The sequence below is a fragment of the Neolamprologus brichardi genome, chromosome 23 (assembly GCF_056152115.1).
Source record: "Neolamprologus brichardi isolate AB-2024 chromosome 23, ASM5615211v1, whole genome shotgun sequence".
In the NCBI taxonomy this organism is placed as follows: domain Eukaryota; kingdom Metazoa; phylum Chordata; class Actinopteri; order Cichliformes; family Cichlidae; genus Neolamprologus; species Neolamprologus brichardi.
Window position 1 is genome coordinate 11,175,032 of NC_142125.1, and position 18,723 is coordinate 11,193,754.

At 42.1% G+C, this 18,723-nt stretch overlaps 1 protein-coding gene across 2 annotated transcripts in view; it reads left to right on the forward strand.

The window, feature by feature from the left end:
- The window catches only part of notch2 (notch receptor 2), a 43,289-nt gene that overhangs the window by 12,766 nt on the left and 11,800 nt on the right, over nt 1-18,723 (forward strand). The window contains exons 3-12 of one of the 2 annotated variants that reach the window (XM_006790330.2): nt 12,184-12,458; nt 14,110-14,317; nt 14,458-14,591; nt 14,954-15,076; nt 15,521-15,754; nt 16,230-16,385; nt 16,468-16,656; nt 16,897-17,010; nt 17,136-17,249; nt 17,335-17,568. In XM_006790330.2, coding sequence (XP_006790393.2) covers nt 12,184-12,458; nt 14,110-14,317; nt 14,458-14,591; nt 14,954-15,076; nt 15,521-15,754; nt 16,230-16,385; nt 16,468-16,656; nt 16,897-17,010; nt 17,136-17,249; nt 17,335-17,568 — 1,781 coding nt within the window. The remainder of the gene's footprint in view (nt 1-12,183; nt 12,459-14,109; nt 14,318-14,457; nt 14,592-14,953; nt 15,077-15,520; nt 15,755-16,229; nt 16,386-16,467; nt 16,657-16,896; nt 17,011-17,135; nt 17,250-17,334; nt 17,569-18,723) is intronic. The other variant, XM_035907619.2, reaches the window with a different exon arrangement.

The window sequence follows — 18,723 nt, forward strand, 5'->3', positions numbered from 1 at the left end:
TGAGTGATCCTGACAATAAGATTAAACTGTAGAGAGGAACATTGCCCTGTAGAGACAAAGAGAGAAGTCTCTCAGTTTAGAAAGTCAGCTGACAGAGAACAGGCCTACTGATTAGGTAGTCAGACAGTTTTTCTGCTGTCTGAAGCCAAACATGAACAACACGCACACTTATGTGCATATAAAGGCACACACTTTCCTCTGTCCAGCCTTTCTGGTCGCAACTGTGTTGTATTGTCAGTCAAAAGGCTCATTGTGCAAAAAATCTAATTATGTCCCTATTAGTCTCCTCGGTGTATTAAAGGCAGCTGGTTGTAAGTAAACAGTCACTCTGGCTATTTAGCTTGGACCTGCTTAATTATGTCACATGGATCATGACCGAGGTCAACAGATAATTAATATGACAGACTCATGCTGGGTGCTGCTGAAGGACTTGAAATATTTGTTTTTGTTTCTTCACTGCATGAAAACATTTTTGGAATACGCATTTCCGTAGTTTCACAAGCAGCATGGACGAGTAATGGATGGATATGTGAGTGTGTGGCTCATGAAAAACTTGATCATTTCCTTTCAGCTGTTTTTTTAAGTTCATGCTCTGTGTTAGCTGTGATATTGTAAAATTTCTTATCTGGTTAGTTTCTACAGAAGAGACATGAAGGGTAGCTGTGAACCTGTCTTTAATTGTCATAACTTCATTACTGCTGTGGTAGTACATATAGAGACATTACAAGAGAGAAACACTCAAACAATCCTGACTAGAAATCTGTGGGTGAGTTCCTTAAAGGCAAAGAGGACATTTGGCCTGCACTTGTTCCCAAAGAGCCAATTATCAGCAGAATCCTGATACAAATGACTCAGTCCTGTCTTTGCATGCATACAGTAGAGGTTCAAAAGAGTTTCAATATTGTAGGAGCAGCCATATCTGTTCATTGTTGTAGTAAAGATGTAGGTAATTATGTGTTATAGTTTTATTTCCCTCACTGTATCCATATCGCAAACCAACTCTACATTTCCTACATCATGATTATAACGTTGTGCACACATTATGTGCAAGTCCTTGGTGGTTTTCATCATGTTATTTATTTATTTATTTCCCATATACTATGGCTTAAAAATACTTCTCTGAATACATGTCCAGAGGTCGTTACGGGAGACTGGCTTCTAGACGTACTTTGGTATAACACGAAACTTTGAAAAACCTTTCTGGTTAAACTGGGCAAACGAAGCACTCAACTGTTTCTGAAAGGGTCTCATGATTAATCATTTTTACTGCAGAAGGAGAGAAATTATAAACTTCTTTCCGTGTTGGGAAGGTTACTTTTAAAATGTATTCCACTACAGATGACAGAATACATTCCCCAAAATGTAACGTATTCCGTTACGTTACTCAATGAGAGTAATGTATTCTGAATACTTTGGATTACTGAATATATTAATATGCTTTTTACAACTACACGAATGTACTATTTCTCTGTGATTTATTACTATTACTGAAGGTTACTCGCCATACCAATACCAACTAGATTTTAAAATCTTGATGTAAAATGAGTAACAGTAGGTGGACATTAGGTAAAGCTGCACTTTTTGCCGCGATCTCGTATAGAAAACTATTCCGCGCGTATATAAAACGGGTCCGCGGCTCCAAACCGTAGTAAAGGGACCTCTGGCTAATACGTCGGGTTCCATATCGGGCTCTCTTCTTGGCTGCAGTGGTTCTTATTATATTTACATGCTTCCGCGTTTCTGGTCAGTGACAACTCGCACTTTTACACTCACCTTTTTCTCCCTCCCTCGCTCACAGACACATAACTGGTATGGCAGTCCATTCTCCCTGCAGCATGGGCTACACTGCCCATGAGGCTACATTCTTTAGGGCTTTGCCTGTAACACTCTGCCTATTGCCTTCACATTAAATACGTTTTTGAATGATAATTTTAAAAAATATTTCTTCGCGTCATTTTGCAGGCCACAAGTAGGGGTGACATGGGCCTCTTGATGTGTGTTTTGTTTGGGTTTCCACCAGCGTGGAATTACCAAAAATACAGAGAGCATAGCCTAACATATGAAACAGAAAAAGACCACCGTGTAATCCATTCATTTCAATAAAGTAACTATATTCTGAATATCACCTATTTAAACGGTAACTGTAACGGAATACAGTTACTCATATTTTGTATTTTAAATACGTAATGCCGGTATTCCATTACTCCCCAACACTGACTTCATTCACCTTATTTGAAAGGGTGAATGTGGATAGAGTGAAACGGTAATACTCGAACCTCCACACTTCCTCTCTGCACGTGCAGTACTTTTTCAGCTTGCTTCATTTCTGCTGAGATCCTGCACATCCTCTTAATTCTGGAAAGTGTAGAACTGCTGCAGTCATGGAAATTCCTTCTGTCCAATATTTTTTGCTTTAAAGAAAAAAAAAGTGGAGAAAAAAATAAAAGAAAGAAAGAAAACTACAGTTTGTTTTTTTTTTGCTGTACTATAGGAAATACAGTTTAAAATAATGGTAGTTGTTGAACGCAACATCTGAAAAGTCTTAGGATTTAATTTTTTTTGTTGTTGTACCCCCTCTCTCTCTGGATCATGAGTTTTGAACGTGCACATGGTTGTGAGAGTAAGTCAAAGTGGATGGGAGAGGCCCGTTGGCTGGCATGTAGGGCAGGGTGCAAAAAAGCACAGAAGCTGTCTAACCGGTGACACTACAAGCCATCAGCTTGGGCGTGAAAGTCATGAGTAATTCTCTGTGCAGATTTGTGATCCAGTGTGCCCGGATAGACATTTGTAAATGGATGTTACCTGAACGTATATTTGGTAACAGAACAGAAACCTTGGTCATGTTTGTGGGCCTCAGCAGAGTCATGAGGGTCACATGCCGTCTGACTCACACTCTAGTTATTACCTGAGAGGTTCAAGCAAGATCGAGACGACACAGATCATCATTATTATGGTATTTTACATCCGCAACACAATCCGTGTCTTCCGCTGGGTCATGCTGCAAACTGATGAACTCTCCCTCCTTTTTAGTCTCTTTTTTTTCCTCTCTGTGTTTTTTTTTCTTCCCCCTTTACATTTCAAACCTTTTCTTAAAGGTGAGGGGAGCATTACTGTGTTGTGTAGACCTGCTGCCTTTTTGATCTGACAGGTAGAATTAGCCCGCGGGGCAGACGGAGGAAGCGAGAGGGCCTAAACAAAAGAGGATGTCTCTTTTCAGGTAATTTGAGGAGTAGTACCTCGGAGCACAACTCCTTACTAATGATGAGAGAGGGGGGGGAAGGGAAGAGTGAAGAGGGGAGTGTAATTTCCCTCTTGCTATGCCTCCTTCATCAAACTGTCACTCATTTATCCCAAGTCCCTACCACTACTTCAGGGATTTACTAGATGGCATTTGGCCTCTTAATCTTTCCATGGCATCAGTGCTGAATATTTTTTTTAGACTATTTTCCAGGATCGTTATTGTTGAGCTCTTCACCCACTGGCTTTATTTAGTAATTCCTGCATCATCTCCCATTTGTGTCTGTGGGCTTGGAGAGCTTTATTAATGTGTGCTACCTCACATGAACTTTTTTTTGGGGTGAGTACATATCACAGAAAATACAGACAAAGAGAAAATGTGGGAAAGAAGTTATGTTTAAAAACCGCTCAGTCCTTTCTGATTCACCCTTACACTCCTCCAAACCACGCTCCTCGATCAGGCGCACACAGATTTTAACTGCGTTAGGCATATGATCCAAACTAAAATCAACAAACCCTCAAGCTGGAGATTGGAACCCACAGCAGTGATTTCCCACTATTGCTCTCCCAGGACTTATCTCCTTCCCACAGCCGAGCTAACAACACTGTAGATGTGGTTGAGACTGGAGCCATAGTGATAAGAGTTTCTTTGTGTGTGTGTGTGTGCTTGTACATGTACTCTGTCTGTGTGTCTCAGAAAAGTCTAGGGCACCTTAAGCCCCGGGCAAGTTCACATGCTGGCACCCATGGAAAGGTCTGAAGTTTAGATTTAATATTTGATAGTCAAGATGAAGCTCAGCGCAACCCTTGAGTGTGTGCTTAGAGGCCCAAAAATGTCACAAGACGTGCTTCACGGCTTCAACAAAGCATTATTTTAACTTATCACAGAGTATGAACCACTGTCATCACATTTTCCTTTATTTTGTCTGGTGTGTGAGCAAGTGTGTGTGGGGGGGAGTAGATAATCAGATTATGATGTGGGCTTTAAAAAGCTGATAGTCCCATGATTTGGGACGCCGAAATCAAATCAAGAAAGTGTGCAGTCAGTGTGATCAGTGTAAAATATAAACTGCTGCTGCTTGCAAACCGTAAGGAGGTTCAAACCTCTCACTCAGAAAAAGGAAGACTTACAAAGCAGCGGGGAATGTAGCAACCAGACCATAAACCCACATACAGTAGGGTGACAAGTGGCCCTCTGTCGCACATTCGTGCAACACCGTGAGGTCAAAACTACCTCAGTTTTGTCATAAGGTTACACGCAATATGCGTCCATACGCGCAATATGTTGAAAAGGATTTAGCCGGCGTGACTTTCCTCACTTGGTTATTGCGGAAACAAACAGCAGTCAGCAAAGAAAAGCAGCCGTTATCATCCGGTGAAATTCAGTCTGACTTTGCTTTTAGTTCAGCGGTCATAAATCACTGACAGACGTTAGTGAAATCCTCTGACTTTTTTTATTCCCGGCCTGTGTCCCAGTGGGAAGTTTGAAGCAGATTTCTGAAATTAAGAAATCACAAATACTGTGCTTTTGTTAGTGTTAGAGAAGCAATTAAGGAATGACTTCATCTGGAAAATGTGCTGGGTTTTTCCTGCGTACAAAAATACACAAAAAAGGATTGTGATAAAATATTTTTAACCAGTTTGGGGTTTTTTACAGGGTTTTTTTTAGGTGAGGTTTCATTTACTTGAGTAAATGTTTGGTTTTTATTTATTATTAAATGACAGTAAAATGAAATAATTTGTGTTAAGTAGGGTTGCACAGACTCATTCCCTCAGCTTTAACCTGAAGTTACTTTCCCCCTGCTCATTTCTAAAAGGACTGTGTGCAGCGTAGATCTAAATATGGATCTTTTTCAGGCCAGCAGAGCTATTGGCGGAGAATACACTTTAAACGACCGCAGAATCAGGATAATGACAGAACAACATAGAGAGATCGGTAAATGGAGCACTCAGAGACAGAGGGAGTCCTGTTCTGTATACCGCGGCTGCTCAGATGAGCCTTTTTGGACATGTTTCTAAACACAGCCTGCGATTTTTACCACATGACTCCACCCTGCACCGCACTCCTTTGCTCAGTCCTCGTCGATGTTTTTTGGTCCGTCTGCATGACCTCCTTCTCCTTCTAGCTCTCTCATTACCTTTGTGTCTTTTACTTCCACCTCGATGCAGCCTCTTCGTTTAATCCTGCTTCCTCTTTTTAACTTTTACATCTGCCTCACCCCCTCCCCACCCCCGCCTGTGTGGCAAAGACAATTTTGGAGCTATTCATGGTTTCTACTCCCCTCATATTTCAACCTTAATATCTATCTTTAAGCGCATTTTAATTTCCCCTTCAACAACAGGCTCTCTGCTATGTGCAGAGGTTTCTGCTGGAAAGACCTGTCCACACACTGCATTTGCAGAGTGCCAGTGGAAACAAAGTCCTAACAAGACTCATTATCATTCAGTTAGAGGGCAAATGGCCCCTCTAGCATATGTGCTGGAAGCTCACTCAGTATACTACTCATTATACTCCTGGCTGGGTCTGTAGAAGAGCTGTAGAGGCTTCCAGCACAACTTCACCTACTTCCAAGGTACACAGAGCTCCAGCAGCGCTTGCAGCGTATAGAACAACTCTAATGTTTAACCGATGTGTTTCGGCTTGTAACCTTCGTCAAGGTCGTGAATAAAGTTTAAATAAAAACCGTTTGTTGTGCTCTAATCACCAGCAGAGTTCATCAGTTCAGTTTTTACTGTATTGTGATGCATGTTGATACAGGAAAACTGTGATAATGTTATCAGATACACTGGGAAGCTTGGACTGTAGTTTCAGCATTTGGATTCACCTCCCTTCAAAACTGTTATAAAGTTGCAGCTCTAGTCTGAATGTCTGATCTGTGTGCCACAAACACCCTCTGTAAGCGTCTGCATAGCTAGCTTGTCTTTTTTTTAAATCCCTCAGCAATCTTGCAGCACAGCTTCTTTTGTGAGCTGAGGTATTTTTGCACAGAAGCAGCAGCGAGATCAGTAACATGTTCTGTACTTTACTTGTGACATCCATGCGTGCACACACACGAATAAAGTGCAGTGAATAGGCCACCTATACTCTGCCAAAGCAGGGAGTGATCCAGGGATTGAAATGTGAGCTGGTTTATGTGCTCCATTTTTCTCTCTCACACAGCTTCTCTGCGATGGCCGCGGGGGGAGACCATGATGGAGTTATTAAGTGTAGCTGGGACTAGAATAGTGTCTGGAAGAAGAGGAGGTGGTGGGGTTGTATACTTGAAGGTGGAGAGGTAGGAGAAGGGGAATTACCACAAAAGAAAATAGAATTAGAGCGTGGGCGATTTCAGGACATAGGGATTAGGAGCGAAGGAGGTGGGGGATATTACGTGAGTTTGTGAGAAACAGTCCAGCCTTCATTGCTCACTGAAGTCCTCACGGCTACGGAGGTCAGCGTGAGGTAGAGGAGGAGGAGGAGGAAGAATACGAAGAAGAGGAGTGGAGGGAGCGAGAGCGAGCACAGGATGGGGGTGCTAATGTGAACCAGCTGTGGAAACCTGACACCTCGAGAGTGGGTTAGAATGAGATCTGGAGGAGTGAGAAAGACAGGGAAAGAAGGGCTGCAGGAAACTCGGAGCAGTAGGGGAAAGCTGGAGAAAACAGGAGGGACGGAGGCCTCGTGGAGCAAAACAAAGAATCCATTAATGAGCTGCTGCTGTGTTGTTAGTAAAGGTGTCCTAATCCCTAACTATGTTCTGTTGTGCATATGGAAATTTGTCAAAGGCTCACACTGCGGTCTGTGTTTTTAGGGACAGACCCGTTTGTCAGTGCGTTGTTATCTTTTTCTCAGCGAGGCACCACTCCCTGTCAATAATGGGAATCATGCACAGCCTTGTCTGTTTGCCTCAGGCTCAAGTGAAACAGCCAGGGGCTAATAATGAGCACTCTATGTGGCAGTGAAACCTGAAGGACAGGGTAACATTTCCTGACACTATAGCATTTGGTTCTATCAACACTGGTTAGATAGCACCAGTTGAATTTAATAGAACTCACTATGCGTCATCCCTGTTTAGGAATTTTCACAAAAAAGGCAAATCACTTGGGTGGGGGTTAAAAAATTTTCAAACAAATATTGCTTGTGTACTGAAGTAAGAGCCATTTGAAACCTCCACCAATGATGCTGAAGTGTGTGGTGCATTACAGTGGGGCAAAAAAGTATTTAGTCAGCCACCGATTGTGCAAGTTCCCCCACTTAAAATGATGACAGAGGTCAGTAATTTGCACCAGAGGTACACTTCAACTGTGAGAGACAGAATGTGAAAAAAAAAATACATGAATTCACATGGTAGGATTTGTAAAGAATTTATTCATAAATCAGGGTGGAAAATAAGTATTTGGTCAATAACAAAAATACAACTCAATACTTTGTAACATAACCTTTGTTGGCAATAACAGAGGTCAAACGTTTACTATAGGTCTTTACCAGGTTTGCACACACAGTAGCTGGTATTTTGGCCCATTCCTCCATGCAGATCTTCTCAAGAGCAGTGATGTTTTGGGGCTGTCGCCGAGCAACACGGACTTTCAACTCCCGCCACAGATTTTCTATGGGGTTGAGGTCTGGAGACTGGCTAGGCCACTCCAGGACTTTCAAATGCTTCTTACGGAGCCACTCCTTTGTTGCCCGGGCGGTGTGTTTTGGATCATTGTCATGTTGGAAGACCCAGCCTCGTTTCATCTTCAAAGTTCTCACTGATGGAAGGAGGTTTTGGCTCAAAATCTCATGATACTTGGCCCCATTCATTCTGTCCTTAACACGGATCAGTCGTCCTGTCCCCTTGGCAGAAAAACAGCCCCATAGCATGATGTTTCCACCCCCATGCTTCACAGTAGGTATGGTGTTCTTGGGATGCAACTCAGTATTCTTCTTCCTCCAAACACGACGAGTTGAGTTTATACCAAAAAGTTCTACTTTGGTTTCATCTGACCACATGACATTCTCCCAATCCTCTGCTGTATCATCCATGTGCTCTCTGGCAAACTTCAGACGGGCCTGGACATGCACTGGCTTCAGCAGCGGAACACGTCTGGCACTGTGGGATTTGATTCCCTGCCGTTGTAGTGTGTTACTGATGGTGACCTTTGTTACTTTGGTCCCAGCTCTCTGCAGGTCATTCACCAGGTCCCCCCGTGTGGTTCTGGGATCTTTGCTCACCGTTCTCATGATCATTTTGACCCCACGGGATGAGATCTTGCGTGGAGCCCCAGATCGAGGGAGATTATCAGTGGTCTTGTATGTCTTCCATTTTCTGATGATTGCTCCCACAGTTGATTTTTTCACACCAAGCTGCTTGCCTATTGTAGATTCACTCTTCCCAGTCTGGTGCAGGTCTACAATTCTTTTCCTGGTGTCCTTCGAAAGCTCTTTGGTCTTGGCCATGGCGGAATTTGGAGTCTGACTGGTTGAGGCTGTGGACAGGTGTCTTTTATACAGATGATGAGGTCAAACAGGTGCCATTCATACAGGTAACGAGTGGGGGACAGAAAAGCTTCTTACAGAAGACGTTACAGGTCTGTGAGAGCCAGGGATTTTCCTTGTTTGAGGTGACCAAATACTTATTTTCCACCCTGATTTACGAATAAATTCTTTACAAATCCTACCATGTGAATTCATGGATTTTTTTTTCACATTCTGTCTCTCACAGTTGAAGTGTACCTCTGGTGCAAATTACTGACCTCTGTCATCATTTTAAGTGGGGGAACTTGCACAATCGGTGGCTGACTAAATACTTTTTTGCCCCACTGTATGTCATATTTAAGCCTGTACGCCATCTACATACAACCCTGTTTGAGTTTGGAGTGGAAGTTGTAGACCACCCTTTGGCCAGAGCTTTAAACCTGGCAGGGCTTGGAATTACATATCACTCGATAACTTTGGTATCTCAATATAGAAGCTGTGTGATTCTGGATAAATGAAAGAAAAGCAAAAAAAACAGGAAATATTGTTTAATCATTGGTTGTGTGTGTGTGTGGTATCACATTTCAATCAGTTGGCTTTTTCAACCATCTAAAACCATTTTGATTAGCTCCATGATGACAAGTCAGGAAGTAGTCATGATTGCCATGTTAATCTGCATACTTAGTAAAAATATTAATATTTGGCACATATGTAGTGATGACACATCACCAAAGATGGTGGTACAATTTTTATTGGCAAATTTACATAATTTTAAAATAAGCTGTTTCCACCATCAGTGTATAAAACAAACCCGTGGTTAACAAAGTTGTTTAAATAAAGCTCAAACTGGGCTACGATTACATTAAAGGAGAAGTGTTGGATTTTCCTGGACCTTGTATCACCCCCAAGTTTTAACAGTAAAGACGTGTAAAAAGTTCAGAGTGAAACATAAACCTGGCATTAATCTGGACACGCTTTTCTTTGTGTGACAGCCCGCTAACGTGATGCATGTCCGAGGGCAGACGGCCGTGTCATTACTTTGGGAGAGGTGGGCGGAGAGGTTGTCTGGGAGAAGAAAGAGCAGTCCTAATTCCCAGGACGGCCGCCTTGTTGTGATATCGCGAGCAGGCCGCGGGGAGGGACGTCTCTTTGTTTGTGTGTTTTTGTGTGTGTTGTTTGAAGGCATGTGTTTTGAAGCGTGTAGGGGTCGCGGTACAAACACACTGATACTGCAGCAGAGACGGACAGGGTGGCCATGCCTAATTTGTCTACTAGTACTCTAATCTATTATCTCATCTGCCCAATTAATAAAACATAAAAAAACAGAGTGTGTGCAAACAAAAGACAAAAGGGGAATTTGTTCATCTCTCTCTTTCGGTAATAACCGTATGATACTTACAGCTTTATTCTGGCGCTGTTGTTCAGCAAATCCACTGAAAGTTTGTCTCAAATCGAGTGAATGTTTTATGTTTTGGGCTCATGAGTGCACAGGTATTTTTGTAATGAAGGTACAGGGTGATTATTAGCACTATGTGGCTCATTGATGTGTTTTTAATAATTCTGGTTTACAGTTCAGGTGTTTATATTATGTGTAGTTTGGGATTAGTTCAGTTTAAAAATAATATGAGCGTTTTGCTTGATATGTTCAATTTAGTATATTTTTAAAATCTGTGTACACAGCGCACTTATTGTGCACTGCATTTGTGAACCGTTTAGTGTTTGAGTTGGAACGTTTTCTCAGATGTTGTTTGTCATCTTTGGATGATTCACATGTTATACCAGCCAGAAGTTTCACAGATGCGATTGATCTGTGAGACTTTATGTGGCATGATTCATGACTCTCCTGTTTTCCCATGCTCTCACAACCTAATATCTTCAAGCTGCCTTGGGGTGGAGCGGCCAGCAATAAATAAGCCAGACTGTGATACTAAAGTGCAAGTAATTCCCCTCTACACTGTCTCATCCGATCTTTATGTGGGTCACAACACAAATCTGTAGTTCTTCCATTTATATATCATCCTTTAAGTTGAAATTGTCGAGGATGTTTAAGTCTTTCTTTTTTTTAAAAAAAAACACAAAAAATTTTAGTAACACGTTTCTGCATGTGTGGTGTTGGATACTCGGTGGTGTATCTCTGCTGTCCTTTTTGTGTTACCTGAGCCCCTCTGGGGAGGCAGGATTAGAGGCCTCAGTAAGAGGCAGCGGGTTGCTCTGTTCCCCTCAGTCCCCAGGTGGTGTGTCTGTCACACGCAAGAAGATGACATGAAAAATAGCATACACAGGAAATTGTCTGACTTTTTTTTCTTCTTCTCAGCAACAGAATAACACTTATGATCAAGTACTGTCACACATGGAGAAGTGCTAAGTGAAAGTGGGTGGGACTGAAAAAAACAGAGGAATAGAAAGTGACGAAGGGAACATTGTCTTTGATAACATGCCTAGCTGACTTATTGCGTAATACTGTAATTTTTTCTCCTTGCTGCTCGGCATGCAGCTGAATCACTTTACTGAAAAAAGGAGAAAACATGAAATCGAAAGAAAGGGGTGGTGAAGAAGATCGGAAAAACACACACACACACACACACACACACACACACACACACACACACACACATTTTGCAGACCAATTGTGGTGGTAATTTAAATAAGTCAAGCATTCTTGCCCATACTGTTGCTTGTTTGTCTGTTATGTATCGTTTAGCCCTTTGTCCAGGTTATTGCTAGCGCTTTCCACTTGTTGTTTTCAGTTTCTGCCATGCTGCAGTCAACAACTTCCAGATAACTCCACCTCACATCCTTCTGCTTCTGAACTTCTCCTTTGTCATGAATGACCCCAGTTTAACCCTTTGACCAAACCCAGCTTCTGCCTTTTTTCTGAGTGGGGTTTATGGGGAAACAGCTCTGGGGCTAGAGCACTTCCTTTAGTTATCTTAGAGTTAGTCTGTCAAGACACAAAAAACCCCCATTCAAAATGGCTTTACATGTCTCCTGGGTTAAAGGCATTAAACATGCACGGTGCATACTAAGTGTTAAAAGTCTGAAGCATCTAAAAAGCTATTTTCTCTTTATGTACAGCCACACATTTTGCTAATACTCCTACTAAGGGATGTGGTTTCCCACATGCTGTTATGTAGATCATTATACAGAAATGGAAAGACAGTGTATTAGACAGTTGTGTTTATTTGTGCTGGTTTATTTGTTTCTTTGATGTGTGTGTGTGTGTGTGTGTGTGCACGTGCGCGCGTGCTACATGACTCCTATACAGCTGTTACCCTCAGCGCTCTATCAGTACTCTCAGTAGTAGTCGTCTGATGTGGTGGATTACATCCACCTGAGTGAAACTCGCCCTTTTGTTTTGTTTGTTTGCGCTGTCAGGTTCACATGCTTATTTGTCTTCTTGTTAAGCTCATCTGTTTGTTGTATTGTCTGTATTGAAGGCCGATAAGCTTTCAGTTTTGAGCGTTTAACCTCTTCCATCACTGATTTGTGTTTTGATGTGTGTCCAGGTGTGCTCCCGGCTTTCTGGGGGAGTACTGCCAGCACAGGGATCCCTGTCAACCCGGCTTCTGCCAGAATGGCGGGAATTGCACTGTGACCATGTCACTTGGTGTGCCTGTACCGGGTAGTGCCACCTGCTCCTGCCCTCTTGGTTTTACTGGACCGCACTGCCAAACTACCCAGAACTCCACGTGTTACCCACACAACCCCTGTGAGAACCAAGGTCACTGTACGCTGCTGTCGCTTGACGAGTACAAGTGTGAGTGCCCGGTAGGATGGGCAGGTAAGCTCCCGTTTGATCGTCTCTGCTCTTTCAAGAGCCTGATGCATTTTTTTAAACATCCCGTATGACTGTTATAACCAGTTATAACTTTTGGGTCTTTGAAAGATATTAATAATCTCTAATCACGTCACCACCCTCTGAGAGTCATGAGTGTCATAGCTCCGCTGTGCTGAATAGGAAGTGAGATCCAAAGAGCTAAATGTTAGTTGTTCATCCATGCTGCATTCATGAACATCCAACATCATGCTTCGTTTCAAGCAAAACAACAGATTTATTACACATTTCCACTTCAAAGCTTCCTTAATTATATTCATTATATCACACAAATACAGATGTGTTATTAATTTTTTTATTATACATTCCACCTGTCACACTTTGCTGTGACATAAATGATTAGATCTAACTCTCAATTCCTTTTTTTTTTACTCTAGAAGTACAAACCAAAATACATGTCAACGCAAGTTAGTCCCGACACCCCCAAACCTTAGTTACTAAACATTAGAGCTGGGCGATATAAGATTTTTTCATATCACGATATGTTTTTTTCATTTCAGGCAATAACGATATATATCACGATATAAGCCAAATAACTATATTTGTAAGATTTAAATGTGCCGTTGCTCACAAGTAAAATGTGAAATAATCAGCAGCTTGTTTTGATTTAAATATTTATTTCCCATAATAAGTTCAACAGGGTAGATGTACTTAAGGAACATGAGACTTTTTCAGATAAATAAAGGCAAATATTGCAAACTACACAAAAGGCAGCCGCTAAAGTTTTTAGGTTTCAAAATAGAACAAACGAAACAGGCTATTAAATTGTCAATTCCACTTAGAAACAAAATATTAATTCTAAAAATAAATCTTAGTTTGTTTTACAGAAGAACAGACAAAATTGACTAACTTTTGTCAATATCAAATAAACTGAGAACTAAAAGGAAATTCTCAATCTCTCCTTGCTGTATAGCTTAGCTTTTCAAACAGTTTTAACAGTTACTTTAGTCTTACAAAAGACGAATTAGCGCTTTCAGTCAGAGATTGAGCATGCACCGCTTTATTGTATTTCCAGACTTGCTTTCGGCACAATTTACAGTGCGCACTACTCTGTTTTTTGTCAGACTTGAAATAGCCGAAATACCTTCACACTACGGAACTTCTATGGCTCTTCCGTTCGACAATTTCTCCGGCATTGGAACCATCATCTGTTTTCTCTTCGGTAACCTTCGGTCACGCTCTCGGTTGATTTTTCTCTAGTCAGCACACTCATTTCCTCCATTAAGCGGGTGGCACGGCGGCTGGCTGCTTCCCAAACAAATACACATGTGCTGCTTGGCACTTGTGCTGTACGTAAGTCACGTGATGTGACGCTGCGGCTGTGATTGGTTCGGCTCTGCGCTAGTTAATTTAGATTGGCTGTTCTTCTTCTTTTTTTTTTTAAGAGGACAAGAGAGATGAGGCCTATCGCAATAGTTTAACCTTTCTATCGAGAAAAAGTTATTTCGCAATACATATCGTTATCATTCTATCGCCCAGCTCTACTAAACATAGAACGTGGAAAGTTTGCACGCTGCTTTTCTTCTGCTTTTTAGGCGGTGTTTCTCGATCGGTGACCACTAAATCTCCGCTCTTTGTGCACTCTTGCGTCTTTCAGGAGCACGCTGTGAGTACAAGGACAGCTGTCTCTCTAGTCCATGTGCCAACGATGGAAAGTGCAGCGCTCTCTCCGGCGGCAAATACACGTGTTCCTGTCCTCCTGGTTACAAAGGTCCTAGCTGCCTCAATGACACAGATGAATGTGAAGACACGCCTTCCCTGTGCCAGAACGCAGGCCGGTGTGTCAACACCCACGGCTCCTACAAGTAAGAGCCTAGTTTTTGATACCAAATTCAAAAATGCTCAACAGTCAACAGGAAACGCTGATCAAAATTATGTCGATCTAATTTCTGCTTAAATTTGTGAAAATGATGTTAACATGTTATCTGCTCTGCCTTTGATGCAGGTGTTTATGCACTCCTGGGTATACGGGTCGACATTGTGAAAGCTCGTACTACCCCTGCTCGCCTTCACCGTGCCTGAACGGAGGCACCTGTCAGCTTAACTTGGATATGACCTACTCATGCCACTGCCTTCCCGGTAGGATTTCAGTTTCTGAAATTTAAAAAAAGAAGAAGCATGAAATAAAATCATTAAAAAAAAAAGTGCTACCACAGCTGTTATTTATGTATAAATGAAAGTAGGTTAGTGTTTCTGAATTGTTACACTATGGTGTTTTGTGTGCAAATAGTCTGATGTTGTTGGCTCTGTCATATCTGACACGCTGCCCTGTCAAAGTGCTTCAGTTAGCGGATACATACAACAAATACACACACGTGATGTTTATATAGCACCAGACCTTGTTAGAGGACGGCATACTAGAGCATTATGCTTCACTGTCTTCCCAAAAACACTTCATTAAAACCACTAATAATCAAATGTATTTATTTCATGTACGTCAGGTTTCAATGGCACTAACTGTGAGAACAACATTGATGACTGCCCCAATCACCAGTGTGCCAATGGAGGAACCTGTATGGATGGGGTCAATACCTACAACTGTCAGTGTCCTCCAGAGTGGACTGGTAAGGCACTTTCATGTGCAGTTATTTATGTGTGACTAACATTTTCCATATGTGCCACTCTTATCTGTGGCTGAAGATGACCTGAAGTCTGGAGCGTCACCTCTCCATCCTTAGCAGATTGTTTGAACTGTTTAAAAACTTTTTTTTTTGACATTTTGGCTATGTTTGATTGTTTTCTACACACTTCTGAGGACTGCTAACTCTGCTAACACCTTTGCGTGGCATCCACAGCACTTGTGTTTACAAAGTGAATATGCAGGCAGCAGCTTTCTAGGGCTTGTCTGAGTTGTGTAGCACCGATGGTGCTTTAATGATTCAAAACTACAACATTTGAGTCCCTCTATGAGGAAAAATTATGTATTTTGGTTCCCTGTCAGAAGCTCAGCATGTTATAACGTGGCAGGCAAAGGATTAACCTGTTCGTTTTAAATTCCCGCCTCACAGGTCAGCACTGCACAGAGGACGTGGATGAGTGCCGGCTGCAGCCGAACACCTGTCAGAACGGAGGTACCTGCAGCAACCTGCCCGGCGGCTACGTCTGTGTATGCGTCAATGGTTGGAGTGGACCTGACTGCTCTGAAAACATTGATGACTGTGCAACAGCTGCATGCAGCCAAGGCTCTACATGCATAGACCGTGTTGCATCCTTCATCTGCGTGTGTCCTCACGGAAAGACAGGTGGGCGTTCATACGAAACCCTGCACAACATTAACTCTAGTGTAAATAATGGTGCCATGAGTTCGTACTGAAACTATAGATTTCCTTGACCCTTTCCTTGGTACTTCAGAGAAATGCTGCTTTCTGTGGAACACGTCTAACCTTAACTGATGTTTTTCTAAGCACATGATGCCTCTGTTTTTGTTAAAGAATATTGCACACGGAAATGAAACTGAGCTGTTACTCTGTAAAACAGTCTAATTATACCATAGAATATGTTTTTGCATTTTCACCCTGCTGATTAGTCAGCACGGTTTTGGCGTTAGAGCAAGGTAAGCCTCCCCCAAGTAGCAAATTTGCATTGACTTTGTTTTTCTCTGAAACGGGTATATAACCATGTGCAGGAGACTCTCCTGGGACATTTTGTCTCACCATAGTTTGCATTAAAGTCTTTTATTTTTTTCACTCATTCGATTTGATGTAATGTTCCCTTCAGGTCTGCTCTGCCATCTTGATGATGCCTGCATCAGTAATCCCTGCAGAGAGGGTTCTCAGTGTGACACCAATCCCATTACTGGTATGTTCAACTGTAACTGTCCACCTGGATATACTGGGCCCACCTGCAACCGTGACAGAGATGAGTGCAGCATAGGTGAGTCTTCTCAGCAAATAAGCTTTAATCTCTGCCAGCCTCTGTTCTCTGCTGTTATTTATATACCTCTGCTGTTTACCAGCAGGCACCAACCCCTGTGAGCACGGTGGGCAGTGTGTGAACACTGATGGTTCCTTCACCTGTAACTGTGTTCGAGGCTACGCGGGCCCACGCTGTGAACAAGACATAAACGAGTGCGCGTCAAACCCTTGCGAGAATGACGGCACTTGTCTGGATCGTATCGGAGAGTACACCTGCATTTGCATGCCTGGTAAATTTCCTGTAATTTTTTTAAAATAATGTTATATTTTAATACAGCAAAATGTGAAAATTGACACACGTGAAAATTCTGTTTTATAGTCAGAAACGGGTCATTTTGCATTTAACCACAAACCTTAAAGTAAATAACAGCAGTGTCATCCACTTAAAATTTGCTCTGTGTCCTTGATCCATGACCTTCAGTGTTTTTGTTGTTGCGAAATTGTATAGTTGTTTCTGTGTACTTGTGCAGGATACGAGGGGAATCATTGTCAGCTCGAGGTGGATGAGTGTATGAGCTCGCCCTGCCTGAACAGAGGCAAATGTCTCGATCAGGTCAGCGGCTTTATCTGCGAGTGCCCAGCAGGTTGGTACACCCTCAGCTGTGTTAGTGCATTCCCCTGACTCATTTCTGCCGACTGAACCTGTTTTTAAAAACGAAACCTTAAATGAATCTTATCAATATATTAATTTTGTTTGTTATGTTTCTAGGCTTCAGTGGGGACATGTGCCAAATAGACATAGACGAGTGCTCCAGCACGCCCTGTTTAAATGGAGCCAAATGCATCGACCGACCTAACGGATACGATTGTGAATGTGCTGAAGGTAAACGGAAATTGCAACATGTTTTTGACCCAGAAAGTAGTCGCTGAAAGTCAATTCACAGAGTAAGAAATTCCCCTCTACCCAGGCTTCACTGGTCTGCTGTGTCAGGAGAACATCAACGACTGCGAGCCAGATCCATGCCACTACGGTGTGTGTCAGGATGGTATTGCCACCTACACCTGTAAGTGCAATCCTGGATACACCGGCTCCATCTGTAATATCCAGCTCAACGAGTGCCACAGCAACCCTTGTCAGAACCAAGGACGATGCATTGACCTCGTTAACACCTACAGTTGTCGCTGTCTACCTGGAACCACAGGTCAGTACTGTGTGTGCTGCAAAGATTCTCCAGAATCTCATTTAATGGTGCAATGTGATAGAAATTGTGTCATGTGATATGTGGAACAAACACTGTGACGTTATTCATTGAGAAAAGCTTGAGAGAAAACGAAGTGTGATGAAAAGTCATTCTGAAACACGATAGTGTGGTCACCAAAGTACAAAGGAATGTAATCATTAGAGCGGTTAAAATAGTTGTTAGTCTCTTAATGGCACTCGTAGTTGCAGCAGTAGCCGTACACACTGAACAGTTTTAGTTCAGCATATTTAGAAGTATAAATAAGCTCTAACTGTGCTTCTGAGCATTTCTAAATAACCTATTTCACAAATGCTGTTGAAGTCCAAAGTCATGTAATTGAGTCTTCTGGTGACTTGCTTAAATTGAATGAAAAGATCCCGGTCCCTCACATCTAGAGCCTCTCGTGTAGTTTGAAATCTACAGTACTCTTCAGTGTAGCAGTCACAAGTCTCGGTCAGGCGGTTAAGCCCACGTTGCTTTCTGGATTAGTAAGATCTTCATTGTGTTTTTACCACCCCAAGGCTTGGTACTGAAGTCTTGCATTCAGGCTTCATTCTGTCACTTCCCCTCTTCTCAAAGTGTTTCTGTTATTTTGTTCTCCTTCGCTCTGTTCACATTTAATCATTGCGCTAATGCTAATCACTGATGTCACACTTTAAAGCATTCCTGTGGTCTAGTAAAATATTTATATATATATCTATATATATATATATAGATATATATTTGGTCATATTTTCTCACATATTGCTAAATTCCTTTTTTTCTTTGGTCTCTTACCCCCCCTGGTGGTAAATGACATTCTGTCTATCTGCATTTGAATGGAAGGAACAAGGTTTTGGGTACTGACCAGTACAGTATCTGTGAAGAGCAAAATGATTGCATTGTCCAAGTTAGTTTTAAAATTTGTCTGTCCTCTACGTGCAAGCAGTCGGTGACTGTGGTGAAGAAGAGCTTCGCGGAAGAGACTTTGAGCACAACCGAGTTCAGTGTGAGGGGCATATAGAGACCACAAGTAAAAGGACGATAAGCAAACTTACCTGATAGCAGTTTAGCTTTTTAAAATCCATATATACTTTTAATCAAAGGCTGCCACACAGAACATGAAGTCTGCTGGGT